This window comes from Falco biarmicus, chromosome 9 (genome assembly GCF_023638135.1).
Source record: "Falco biarmicus isolate bFalBia1 chromosome 9, bFalBia1.pri, whole genome shotgun sequence".
Classification (NCBI taxonomy): Eukaryota; Metazoa; Chordata; class Aves; order Falconiformes; family Falconidae; genus Falco; species Falco biarmicus.
This window is the reverse complement of record NC_079296.1, coordinates 19,676,194-19,689,455: the sequence shown is the minus strand read 5'-3', so window position 1 is coordinate 19,689,455 and position 13,262 is coordinate 19,676,194. Positions and strand designations below refer to the sequence as shown.

General features: G+C 39.4%; 1 protein-coding gene across 2 annotated transcripts in view; it reads right to left on the bottom strand.

The window, feature by feature from the left end:
• SHTN1 (shootin 1) overlaps positions 1 to 13,262 on the bottom strand; it is a 70,770-nt gene that overhangs the window by 35,584 nt on the left and 21,924 nt on the right. For both annotated transcript variants that reach the window (XM_056352012.1, XM_056352013.1), the window contains exons 4-8: positions 12,417 to 12,511; positions 10,095 to 10,263; positions 6,698 to 6,795; positions 5,649 to 5,730; positions 3,527 to 3,621 (exon numbers count right to left, since the gene is read on the bottom strand). In XM_056352012.1, the coding sequence (XP_056207987.1) occupies positions 3,527 to 3,621; positions 5,649 to 5,730; positions 6,698 to 6,795; positions 10,095 to 10,263; positions 12,417 to 12,511 (539 nt within the window). The remainder of the gene's footprint in view (positions 1 to 3,526; positions 3,622 to 5,648; positions 5,731 to 6,697; positions 6,796 to 10,094; positions 10,264 to 12,416; positions 12,512 to 13,262) is intronic.

The window sequence follows — 13,262 nt, the reverse complement described above, 5'->3', positions numbered from 1 at the left end:
CCAACAGCACCCTGGCTTGTATCTGAAATAGTGTGGCCAGCAGGACCAGGACAGTGACCGTCCCCCCGTACTCGGCACTGGTGGGGCCGCCCCTCGAACCCTGGGCTCAGTTCTGGGCCCCGCACGACAAGAGGGACATGGAGGGGCTGCAGCGTGTCCAGAGCCGGGCAGCGGGGCTGGGGAAGGGGCTGGAGCACAAGGCTGGTGAGGAGCGGCTGAGGGAACTTGGGGCATTTAACCTGGAGAAAAGGAGGCTCAGGGGGGACCTTATTGCTCTTTACAACTACCTGACAGGAGGCTGTAGCGAGGTGGGGGTCGGTCTCTTCTCCCAGGTAACCAGTGACAGGACAAAAGGAAATGACCTCAAGTTATGCCAGGGGAGGTTTATATTGGATATTAGGAAAAAATTCTTCACTGAAAGGGTGGCCAAGCATTGACACAGGCTGCCCAGGGAGGTGGTGGAATCACCATCCTTGGAGGTATTTAAAAAGCACTTAGATGCAGTGCTTAGCAACATAGTTTAGTGATGGACTTGGCAGTCTTGGGTTAACGGTTGGACTTCAGGATCTCAAAGGTGTTTTCCAATCTAAATGATCCTAGGATTCTATGATTTCTTTGGCATTGTACTTAACAGCTTGCCTGTCAGTTTGTTATTCAAATACAAAAAGTACTTTAAATATCATCTTTCAAAACATGTAGGTGCCTGACATTACAGTTATGAAACTAAATGGAAGCAACATTCTGGGCCCAGAGTATCAGATTATACTCTTTTTATGATCTGAAAACCAGTTTAACTACGCATCTATAAATTAGTCATTTCTGAGAGACATAAGACCTTTACATACAATCTCCTGTTGTCAGTTAATGAACAGAAGCACATAATTGTTCTATACTTAGAAGATAAAGCAAAGCAACAGTCAGAGATGCAAGACAGTGTAATAATGCAGGCTAAATGAACATGCTTAACTTTCTCAGAATTTTTTTTCCTTAAAAGAAGAGTTCTGCAGATATTACAGTCAACAAACACTGCTAATAAATAATGCCTGCACAATCTCAGGAGGTGAAGAAACAAAACACATTATAAAAATAGTTATCATAAAAAGCATAGGTAATGAAAAAACCCAGGTTTCCTAAAGTTTACAAATAGTTGCAAGAAAGTAATATTTTACAGCACAGAATGGTAACAGTCTCAAAAAAATCCAAATGAATATTTAACAAACGTAGGCAATATTTTGTTTAACAACTTTCGTGACAAATAATGTCTCTAATAAATTTGAATGGAATTTGCAGATCTCAGTTTTATTTCTGAAAAACCGAAGTGAGCCTTTGAGCAAAATATAAATGGCCCAATGGCACTGAAGCCAAACAAAGGGAGTCATCCAGTTCTGCTCAGCAGAGGAATCTGGGCTCTGTCCCACCAAGCTCTATAAAAGTGCGGTTTGGAAGAGGCTGCATGTGCAGTCTCTGATCTCAGAAATCACTCCTCTTGAGTGATTTCTCTCCCACATCTCTTGACTCTAACAGCACCTTAAAAAGTCCATTTTTATACTTAAAATTTGGGAGTTAACAGGACATTTTAATAAATAGTAAATATTTTCATTTCTATTGTCTCTTATTCCCTTGGGGGTAAAATGTGTCATCAGCTTTAGCTTTGCCAGAAGTACAGTTACATATTCAACTCATGGCAAAAATACTGAAAACAAAAGGCAGGAGACTGCATATATGTGTATATATATATTATATAAATTTATATTTAATTCAATTACAAGTTGACTCATCAAATGATTGAAGCTTTAGTAGTGGAACTGATAAGCAGCAGTTTATCTAAAGCTAGGTTATACCATATACCTGTATGAATGAAAGAGAATCTGCCAAAGCTTAATATACTTGAATCTGCAAATACCTTTCTCCTTTAGGATGAGTACCCAGCCCCATTTTTCAAATGAAAATCTTCCTATTAATAGAAATTGTTCTATACCAAGAAGTTATTAGGTTACTGTCAAGGTAGCTCCTTCAATGGATTTCCCAAAGGGTCAACAGGGTGACCTTGCAAAGGAGAGAACAGGAAAGAGTAGCAAAAGGTGGAAGGAGGAGAACACTTGGCCCAGATGCTCTAAAGTTCTCCAGCCTTTGTACACAGTACCATCGGAGACAGAGAGCGAGTGCAAGCAACATCTGGGTTGCCTTCTTCACCTCTAGCTTCCAGATGTTCAAATTTACTTACAGTTTATCTCAAATCCCAAGAAATTCTTTTTGTTTACAATGTTGTTATACGATTTTGTTCGTATCCAAAACACTCAAATACTCAGCAAAACCCACAAGATTAACAGAACAAAGTAAGCCTATTCACTGTTTTCTATACAGGTTCAGAATTTATATATGCCCTTGCTTACAACCACTAAGTGAATGCAGTTAGCTATAAAGGAGTTATCAAACATATTTTTAAATTTTGAGAGAGAAACAGCAGCAGCAAAGAGAAAAAGCAAAAGAGCTTTCTACTCAGACAAAGCTGACTTCCTGAAGGCTAAATACCTGCTTTCTGGCAGCCATGATTTCAAAACCAAAAATCCGCTTTGTATCAGGTGTCAGATGTTTCCCTTATTTACAATATTTCAGTACTGATGACTCATGTAGTTTTGATATATATAATGGCTTTCTTCAAACATGAGCTCCCAGAAAAATTATTCCTTAGGAAGCCCAACTTTTAATAAAGAAAATATCGATGCATGGGGGATAGAAAAGCTTGAAAATATAACCCAAGTGCAGAGCTCTAAAAATCCAGAGTGCAAGCAGAAAAAGCACACGAGAAAAAAAATAAAAAAACCCCACACAAAAAACAACAACAAAAAAAACCTAAAGTCATGATTTTATAGGGCTTCAGTCTATCAACAGAATGAAAGAGTTTGTCAGCATTTTCTAAGGCAAACATTGCCAGTCACAAGCCATCAGAGCAACCACCAGCCATTCCATAATGCTACCTGGTAACTCATTTTCCTCTTTGGGAGTTTATACCTTTGCTAGAACACGGACACAGTGTTTTTCAGCTTGAATGCTCCCTGCAATAGCTTATTCGAAAGGCCTATGTTAAACAGCAGCCAAACTTCTACAAACATCAACTAATATTGTATTTCGCAATGCTTTTTCTGTGAGTTCACGTATTTTTCAGGAAAAACACAATGCTTCAAATTATATCACTAGAAAAGCAGCTAATCCTTCCCAGATCCAGCTACTCACATACCACATTGAAATGTTGTAGCTGACTAAGCCCATTATAAATTTAAAGCCTCGCTTTAAAAGGGGAAAGAGGTAAGACTGCATGGATAATTCTGAAGTGCTTTATAAATGCTGTTGAAACAGTAAACCCATTTTACGGATGAAGTACAGATGTTAGCTAAGTAGTGCATAGACATTCAAAGGCATCTTTTGTACAAGAGCTGGGAATTGAAATCAAGTCATCTAAGATGGCAGGGTTTTGCCCAGCTGCAACGTCTCCATTTTACAACATCCCTTCTTCTTGACTACTCACCTCTTGTGCAAATGACTCTGCTTTCTTCCGCAGGTTCTTTTCCAGTTCAAAGTTTACATGAAGCTCTTCATACTCCTCTACTGCCAGCACAGACACTGTTTATAGGAATAAAACAGTATCAGAAGTAAAAGTGGAATAGATCAAAAAAACTACTGCTTGATTTACCCAGATAAACTGTTATTCCCTAGTACCATGAATCCTTGAAAGAAGGTGTAACTTAGTTTTACATTTCTGCATACAGTCTGCTTTGCAATATTTGTCCTGTTTGCTCTAAACCACACTATACATATGCACAATTACTGATCTTCTGAATAGAGTAATACCCCTGCCATCAAGGCTAAAAATCGCCATTAACAGGCATTACGTAGCACAGATCGTATTTTGCCTCTTTGGGTATGAGCCTTGCTGAATCTATCAAACATTACTATGTTATTTTGGAGGCACCTGCATTTGCCTACCTGGTTTGAGTGAGGTTTGATTTGTCCTTTTACAACAACCATTTAAAGGAGCCTCAAGAAGACAGCAGTGCAATTTTGCACTGCCTGTATTTAAACTGTGCTCACAAAAGCGAGGGTGGCTAAAGCTAACCATGGGGCGTGCTCCCCCAAACCATTCTGAGGCCTCAACCCAGGACAGCAAGGATCATTTGTCTCAGCGACCACCTTGATAAGGTTTAGCTCTTACAAGCTGAAGACTAGTTTGCAGGGTGATGACACTGGATTTCTTAACACTCGTACACAAGTTCCTTGCTTTTTTGGAGATGAACCTAACAGTTTTTAAAGCTACGTACAGTAAGTGGTACTTTAGACAGTGAGATACACATCCCAGCTCACCTGACTCTCAAAATGTTTACTAAAAAAAAAAAAATAAACCACACACCAAATTAACAATCAACCCCCACACTTAGATTTAAGATAAATCTGACTATCTGTCAACTCTGACTGAAATGTATTTGATTACATGGCTCCAAGACAGTGACACATAGACACACAGTAGGTATTGAATAGATACTTTGGTAGCTCATTTCAAGTATACAAACAAAAAAATCTTGCTTTATGTTGCCAGGGCACTAGGACCTAGCCTGGCATAACTCCTCCTTCCTGGAAAGCAGGCAAATGTGAAACAAGGGGTTGTTCCTTTGTTCATCTTTAGAACACAGAAAACATTTCAGAAACTTTTCATCTGTCACACTATCCCTGCAAAACCTTCTTCAAGGTGATCTGTCAACCTATCTGAATTTTGGTGTTTTAAGACTCTTCAAGTACTGCCTATCACAGGCTTAAGCCACGCAGACACATGGAAGAGGTAAGAGAGGAACACTTGGTGGAAGCTTACAGGATATGCCCTACTGCACCTTGCCAGACCCGTCGGCTTCCACTTCAGGAAAATGTGAAACAGCCAAGGAGACTTTCAACCAAACAGTTTTTAATTTTACAAGGCTAAATAAGCAACAAGAGAAAAGGGCACAGTACTCCAAGGCATAAAGTCTTTCCTCTTCCCTCTAAATTTCTTTTGGGTCAACTATTTTTCATGTGGAAGCACTCACCTTCATTAAGCAAAAGCTTTCTTTTCTGAGCCATATGTCTTTTCAGATCTTCCTTGCCCTAATTTTACCACTCACTACGTTCCAGGAAAGGAAAGTCCCTGCTTTCCTTCCATAACTTGCAAATCCTATTTATCTCATTCCCAGCATTCTTGCCTTTTTCTCACCATCCTCTGATCATACAAGTTGCTCCCAAGTCTTTAGATATTCAAAATTATTAGCTGTGTCCCAGCTAAAAGGAAAGCTGATGTAATGATTTAGGAAAACAGAAGATTAAGGTTCAAGTTCCATCTCTGTGAAGGACTACCTTCCTGCCCTAGTTTGCCACTTGGGCCACAGAGCAAAAAAAAATTCCTATTCTCACATATAATCTGTTGCTTATACCACCACATTTTGCTGAAGTTGAGATAGTCTAGAATAGTCCATGTGTTCATGCAGCGCCTGCAGCAATGAGGCAGAGTGTCAGATCTGGACCACAGTTGCTCTTCTGTAACCTACTCTTAGTACTACAACATAAAAGCTCTGAAGCTTCTGCAAAGCATGTAGCAAACTGTTAGAGAACCTGCTGAGACCACACACCTCTGTTACATTTCTCCAACAATTGTTGCTGCTTAGTAACTTCTGTTGTCAAAACAGCCTTTTCTTCTTTTACTTTATTCACCTAGAAAAGTATAAAGAACAAATTAAAAAGAAGAGTATTTTAGTTAGTAGTACAAGGCATAGAGCACATACATAATTGCAAGCAATATTTTGCTTTCAGTAATGCTGTTTCTTGAGTTTGGCTCAGTGTTAGGGTTTCCAGCAGGGTGGAAAGCATTTTTACCCCAACTCGGAGACCTCAGAGCATATGTCACAGAAGGGTTATGAAGTAATCCTCCCATGGCCCATTTGCATGGCACGTACCAGTCACAGCTGCAAATATAACACCCTTGGAACATTTCAGGATCAGGTGCCACAGCACCTGGTTGAAAAGTTACTAGCTTGCCCTTGACTGCTTGCATTTCAATATAGTTAGGCTGCTGTTTTGGTTTTTTTCCTGGGCTCTGTTTATTGTCCAAGAGCTGTCAGCTGTGTCTTTCTGAATCCAAGTGTTGCATAGACAGGAAGAGCCACTAAGTCCTGATTTGCATCAGTACATGGCTTATCCAGTTTTAAAGCAGGAATGAAACTCTGCTGGCTCCAAAAGCCAATTTGCTGGTCTAATTACCATGACAGGGCACTGCCAATGGCTAAACTCAAGGATATGCTCAATGAAGTAGCACCAGTGATTAAACTGGACATTCTCCAAAAGTATTTCTTGCACATCTACAGGTTTCAGGAAATCCAAGAACCCCGCAGGCTGTGATGGGTGAAGGGCTGTCAGGAAGGGGGAGATGAGAGTTATAATACGGGCATTAAAACAGATCATTAAAAGTCATTGTGCCAGCCACAGCAGCTGACTGGACTGTGACACAGAAGGCCCCTTACAGGTGTATGCCCTAAGTGGTCTATCATATGGGAAGGCTGGCAGGACTTGCGATTAGATAGTATTCAATTAACTTCACAACTAAGCGTTTTTAGCAAAATTAGACACAAAAAGTACTGACTACACACTAACGTGGTCTCCCCTTCCATGGTACAATACATACTTCTTCAATTACTTCTACAAGTTTGCACCTCAGGTTTTCCAGTTCAATGGCTAAGGTCTTCTTTTCCTCATGAACAGATACGATTTGATCTCGCAGCTCTATGGTTTGAGGAAGGAAATGAAAAATATATTTTATTCTTGGAAGAAAACAACAAAGGAAATGTGATACCAATGCAAGTACAATCAAGTACGAAACACCTTAACTGCATACAAAGCATTAATTGTATTCAAGGCACATCCTCAATAATTCAGGAACTTCATGTAAGTGTCAAGTAACAGATCTATAACTGGGCCACAGTTTCAGATTTACTCTGTTGAGGCAGGCTGCCCTGTTCAGTACTGCTGTCTTTATTTGCATTCTGAATGATTCATTTCCTGCTATAACAGGGCCAATCCTGCCACCACAGAGCGTCCTCAGTCCTATCCAGGGGACTGTCACATCACAGAGATGCTGGTACGGGGGCAGCAGAAAGCATTTTTTAATAGGTGTCCTTTAAAATAAATTAATGCAGTTCAATTATTTTTGGATCATGAATTCTCATCACAAGGGAAATAAACAAAACAACAGGCCGTTAATACTTGGGAGGTTTTCACCAAAGAAATTGTCCTGAATAGCTGCCAATTTATAGGCTTTGTAACGTTATGTGAACAGAGTCACAATATAACCTTTACTGATGAAAGAGTTAACGCTTGTAATTTTCCCCTCAGAAGTTTTGTTCCTTAATTATCAAAATATGAAATAAATGAAATTCACAATGGAATAAAACATTTGATTATAATCACTTCTTAACAGGAGATCAGTTTGCATACATAATATATCAAGGTTTAGGTTAACATAAAACCACCACAAAAATATAAATTTATTTTTATGTATTAGCTTTCAGTAAGTGCTCTCATTCCCCACCTGCTTCCAGTATTTCATAGCACCGCTGTTTGTTAAGTATCAGCCACGAGTTGAGAAAATTGTTGCTAATCAATTGCAGATGATGATGACGATATCATTCTGTTTGGTCTCACATCTTAAAAATGTTGATTCTACCCAAGCATCCCCTTCTCAATTCAGAGGCCTTAGATTTATTTTCCTCCAAATTAAAGGCACACATATTCTAAAGTAAATAGAGAGACCTGTTTTCCCAGAACATTCTTGAACCAAATCATCTCTTTTATGGATTTGTGCTTTCCAGTGAAATTAGTGGGGGAAAAAAGTCTCACTGAAATTTATGCTAGTAATTCAGGTCTTACAATATGTATATCAACCTCATTATCCAGAGAAGAAAGCAAATCCATATATCTAAATCTTTATAAATGTGTTCAGTAAATGTTTCTTTGCAGATACAGGTGTGCACTGTACTGCTCAACTAACACAGTTGAGTTTTCAGTTCTTGTTACATCCAAAAGGACAACTAAAAAGGAAAAGAAAACCCAAACCCTATAAATTAATTTCAGGTACTGCTCTGAGACCACCCTATGCTTCCATTAGGAACTACAGCTGTACTATCACCTTCCCCTAATGTATGAGAAAAAAAAGAAGGAGGAAGGTCTGGGAGAGACAAAATTTTATCCCTTTAATAAACAAGACAGTGTTAATCACAGATCCTCAGACTATACCACCATATTTGTATATCCTTACAGAAAATGGTGGGATGGAAGGAATCATTCCAAGAAACATCCAATATTTTGTCGAATGGTGAGAAAGCTAAAAGACTTCCAAGATCCCCAACACAAAACATAAATATTTGAAATCATAAACATGCACAGAAGAGCAAATTTCACCTGAGGCAACACCACAAAGCAATAAAAAGAATTTTGAATAATACACCTCTTTCATTGCATATGATCTTTCACTTAGGAGGTAATCCAAGATGTAACTTCAGATTCTTCACTGAAGACGAACACCATGCAGCTTTGGCTTAGGCTTGGGACACAGCCCTAACGTATACCGTTTGGTATTGTCAAATCACTCTGCTACCATACACATACACATTTCTCTACAGGCACAGGGATGGAATATCTTCTATAGCAAATGGGATGCCAATGGTTTTTAGAATACTCAGCATTTGTAAAGGTAAGGTCATTAACATTTAATAGTAAGGCCAGAGAGAGGCACAGAAGCCAGGAGTTCTAAATCCTTTACAAAATGCCACATTGTTCTTTAGTGAATTTTTCATCAAGAAAGAAAGCATGTACATCAGAGGCTTTCTAAAATACTTCTCTACTTTGACCCTGCTACCCTCCTAACCATGTTCCTCTGATCCGTAGCCAGAGTCTTTGCTCTCTTTAAATGTATCCTTGATATCTTTCTCCAATAACAGACAGGAGGAACTCCAGAATCGTATTTCCAATTCAGATGGGTTGTTGGTGTGGATCACACCATTGCACTGCCTCTTCCTGCATCTATAGGATTGAAAACTGCTTGCTATAGAAGGGTACTATGGCATGTTATTTCTTGGGTGGGATTTCTGTAAAGCATTTTTACAACACTCATTCTCTTTTCTCAGTGATATTTTGTATTCTCGCTTCATTTTGAGGTTCCTCCATTCAAGAAAAACAATTAACAAGGCTACACTGAAAATTCAGGAAAGCTGTACTTGCAACATCATTTGCTATATTACTATCAGAAAAAAGTGAAGGCTGTTTGGTTTTTTGTTTGTTTGTTGGGTGTGGAGTTTTGGTTGGTTTTAAGTGAGCCACTTAGTCTCCCTCTGTCACCAAAAGCAGAATGTCGGCATTCCCCTTTTCTGGATACTATGATATAATAACATACAGAATCATAATGACTTAATCAGAATTAGACAAGAAAGGAAGGCAGATTTTGGATTGCAGAAATAAAATTTGACTTTCAAAAAAGACCCAGAAATTTCCTAATAAAGCAGATATATCTTATCTGTATATTTCCATGTTACCAAGTTTTGCTGGTTTACCCAGTACAACAGTCCTTTTTTAAGTTGCTTGTTTGGCAACAGCTCCGTAATATGAATGAAGTTTGTGCATACAAAGGTACATAATGGAAACAGAAATGGAGAGTCCTGTTACACCAGCTTTGAAATACTGACATTGCAGTTGGAGCAATACCAAGGTGACCTTATCCTTCTGCTCAACTTTTACTTTGTTAAGGATTTGAGGAAGTACTTCTTTTACCGACTCAGTAACATCAAACTCTCTTAGCTGTGTAGATCTCATTTTCCTATTGCATTATTACTTTGCAGGCTGTATATCCACCATATACATTACACAGTATCACAACAAGGCCACCATGTTCTTAGTCTTTTCTGGAAATCCTTTGATGACCCATCTGACTCGGTCTCGTGCTTCTGAGAGTGATCTCTGGTCCAAACCAATACTGGCATTCTTCAGACAGCTTCTGCTTTGTATGGTGGTGCAGGCTCAACAACACTCACCTTTTATTTGCTGCTGACAATGCAGAGAATTGCAGGATCCAGAGTTAGCTTCTGTATCTGTGGATGAATCATCCTCATCAATGTTAATCTCTTCAGTGATAATTTCTGGGCCCAGTTTTGCCATATAAAGCATACTAATTCTTTTCAAGGTCTTATTTTCTTTGTTCAGCTGAAAGTTAAGAAGCACAAACAGTAATAAGCTAGTCAGTCTGTCTTCAAGCTGCTGTGCAAGAAAATAGAAGTCAATTGTATTTTTTTTCTCCTTTATCATTAAAAGATCTATCAAATGAAGAAGACAAAGTAACATTTGATTAAATGGTCCATTCAACATTAAAAGATGTGAAGATGGGAAACTTGTCCACTTTCTCCCCTGAGGAGGCTTGAATTCAACATGATGCTTCATCCATGCCCTTCTTTCCTCTCTGGTACTTCTGATTAATAAATACCCTGTGTAGGTTCAAATGAAATCAAATCAACTATCAAGCTTACTTAATGCTACGAATTCTTTGTGATAGGTGCTTTAGCTCCTTACCCTTAAGCATGCATTAGCATCAACAGGAGCCCTAACTAAATGACCTGAAGAAGGGCTTGTGTTCCTGAAAGCTCCTGTGGTTTTGCCAGCTCTATCAACTGGTCAAATAAAAGCTCTTACCTTCTCATATGCCCTTCCTTTACTTATAAACTACCAACACCACAACTACTATGCTCCCAGTCATGATAGAATTACCTCAGAATTCTTCTGAATTATTTTCAATTCTCAGGAATTATTAGTGGAGTCAACATATGTAAGATGAAAGCTGTATCATAAACCAATTCTTTATGGGTCAAACCACAAGTCAGAAACCACTCTGAGTTGGATGCTTAAACACATGACTCATTGGTGGATGATACAGAAGAGGTTCTACAAGGCATCTCCATCTTGATCAAAGTGCCAGCAAAAACTGAACAGGGATTACTGCAAATGTTTCACTCTCACCATTTCTTTCACTGTCCTGCATCTAGACAGCCCATGCCAGCAGCTGTCAGCAAGCTCAGCACAGTCTCAGCAGTATTCAGGCATACGTTGAGGTCACTGTCCACCCACCAGCCAAGCATTCCCTGTATTCAGGTCTAAGAATGAGACTCAATTTTCTAGTAATGACGTACAACATGTTGAAGTCAACATGCACTTCAGAAGTCCAATTTTTACCTTCAAATAAAACATATACTGTGCAGTTAAGCTGACCCTGAATTTTTACCCAAGCAATCACCTTTGATCCCCCTTTTCCTCAGCCCCCCAGCTACAGGAGATTTACTTGAGAACTGCTTCATCTCATTCCCAAAGAATGAAACTGAGCAAGCGGGAAAGGTGGTGTGAGGAACCTTACATGGTCAGCTCACAGCAACAAAAAAAATCAGCTTTGGCAAAGCAGCCCCATGGGATAAACCTATCCTTTGAACTGCTCCTCTACATGCATTACAGGAAAAGTGCAGGAAAGAAGAAAAGTTGCATAAATGCGTTCATTTTCTTACTTATATGCTGATTGTCTATCTTATGAATTCTAATACAGTGCCATTATGCAAACAATTAAGTAAATACCTCCAGAAAGTACATTGCTAATGCATCTAAATTAAAGTGATTTCTTGCTGGTGTGATTTTTGCCATATCTAAGGATGTACTTTGGGCAGGGGATGGGAGGGAGGGGTGGGGGGACAGAAAAAAAAAAAAAGGCAGTCAGCATTGCTAATGAAATTTGGTTCAAAATTGCTGTAATCCATTTTCTGATGAAGTGGCTCAGATGCATTTTACACAACCAAAAATATATAAGGGAGATAAAAACATTCTTTAATAATAATGCACTTCTGATGAGATGGAATATAGAAAATTACACACTTGCTAAATTCATCAGACTAGGCGCAATCAACAGAGCAGCGGAGGTCACCTTTCCCCTGCCCTTGCTTTGCTTTCATAAACAATCACCTGAAATGTAATGCAGTGGTTGACTTTTTCCATTTCATTTAGACACTGAAATGCTCATTATTGTTTTATATCTCACACAGGACAGTTCTAAAACTTGTTTTCCATTTAACCTAAATGCATATAAAAACTAGATATCAAGATGCTGATCCATAGCTTAGTCTTCCAAAGTAGAAACTAAATTAAAATGGCAGGAATTGTATTTTGCATCTCACATATGGCTTATAGTTTTTGCTACTTCAAAACAATTTCACAGATCCACAAGATTATACCAAACACATACCTGGGACATGCATACAATCTCAAGTTAAAAAAAAAAAAAAAAAAGAAATTGGATGAAATAGAATCACCATAATTCTTCTCACCTTAGAAGCCAAAGCTTCAGCACTTTCACGGCACGTCTTCTCAATTTCAAGATGGTTCTGAATGCAGTTTACTTCCTCAATAACCATGTGAGAAACTAGGGGAAGAGTTTAGTCATTATTTTCCTGAATTTGACACGTGCATTTGACACATGCATCCCATGATGAGAAATATTACACCTTTTCCTGTTAACTTTCATGTAAGCATTTCAAATACAGAGAAGTACATACTTAGCTAATCTCCATGGATAGGAACGGTTTTGAACATTGACTATTTGGTTCATTGCTTTAAGCAAATCTTTCAAGCCATGTCTGCAGCACCAGAGGGGGAACTGGAGAATTGAGCATAAACTTATGGAAGTAGAAAGCCAGCAGAAGCCTACTTGACCATCATCATTCATCATCTTTACTTCATTACCACTTAAGGAATCACAGTGAGAACATTAGGATTGTCCCTTAAGATTGACATTCTTCTGAAAACTTGCTATGGATGCCATTTTCAGAAGATTAGAACCTCAGAATTTTTAAACAGCAAGATTAACTGGACAGCAAGTCGCCCGTGAGCCAGCAGTGGCCCTGTGGCCAAGGAGGCCAGTGGGACCCTGGGGGGCATGAGGAAGAACATGGCCAGCAGGTGGAGGGAGGTGATCCTCCCCCTCTGCTCTGCCCTGCTGAGGCCGCCCCTGGAGTGCCGTGGCCAGTGCTGGGCTCCCCAGTTCGGGAGAGACGGGGACCTGCTGGGGAGGGGCCAGCGGAGGGCACCAAGATGGTGAGGGGACTGGAGCATCCCCCGTATGAGGAAAGGCTGAGGGGCTGGGGCTGCTTAGCCTGGAGAAGAGAAGGCTGAGG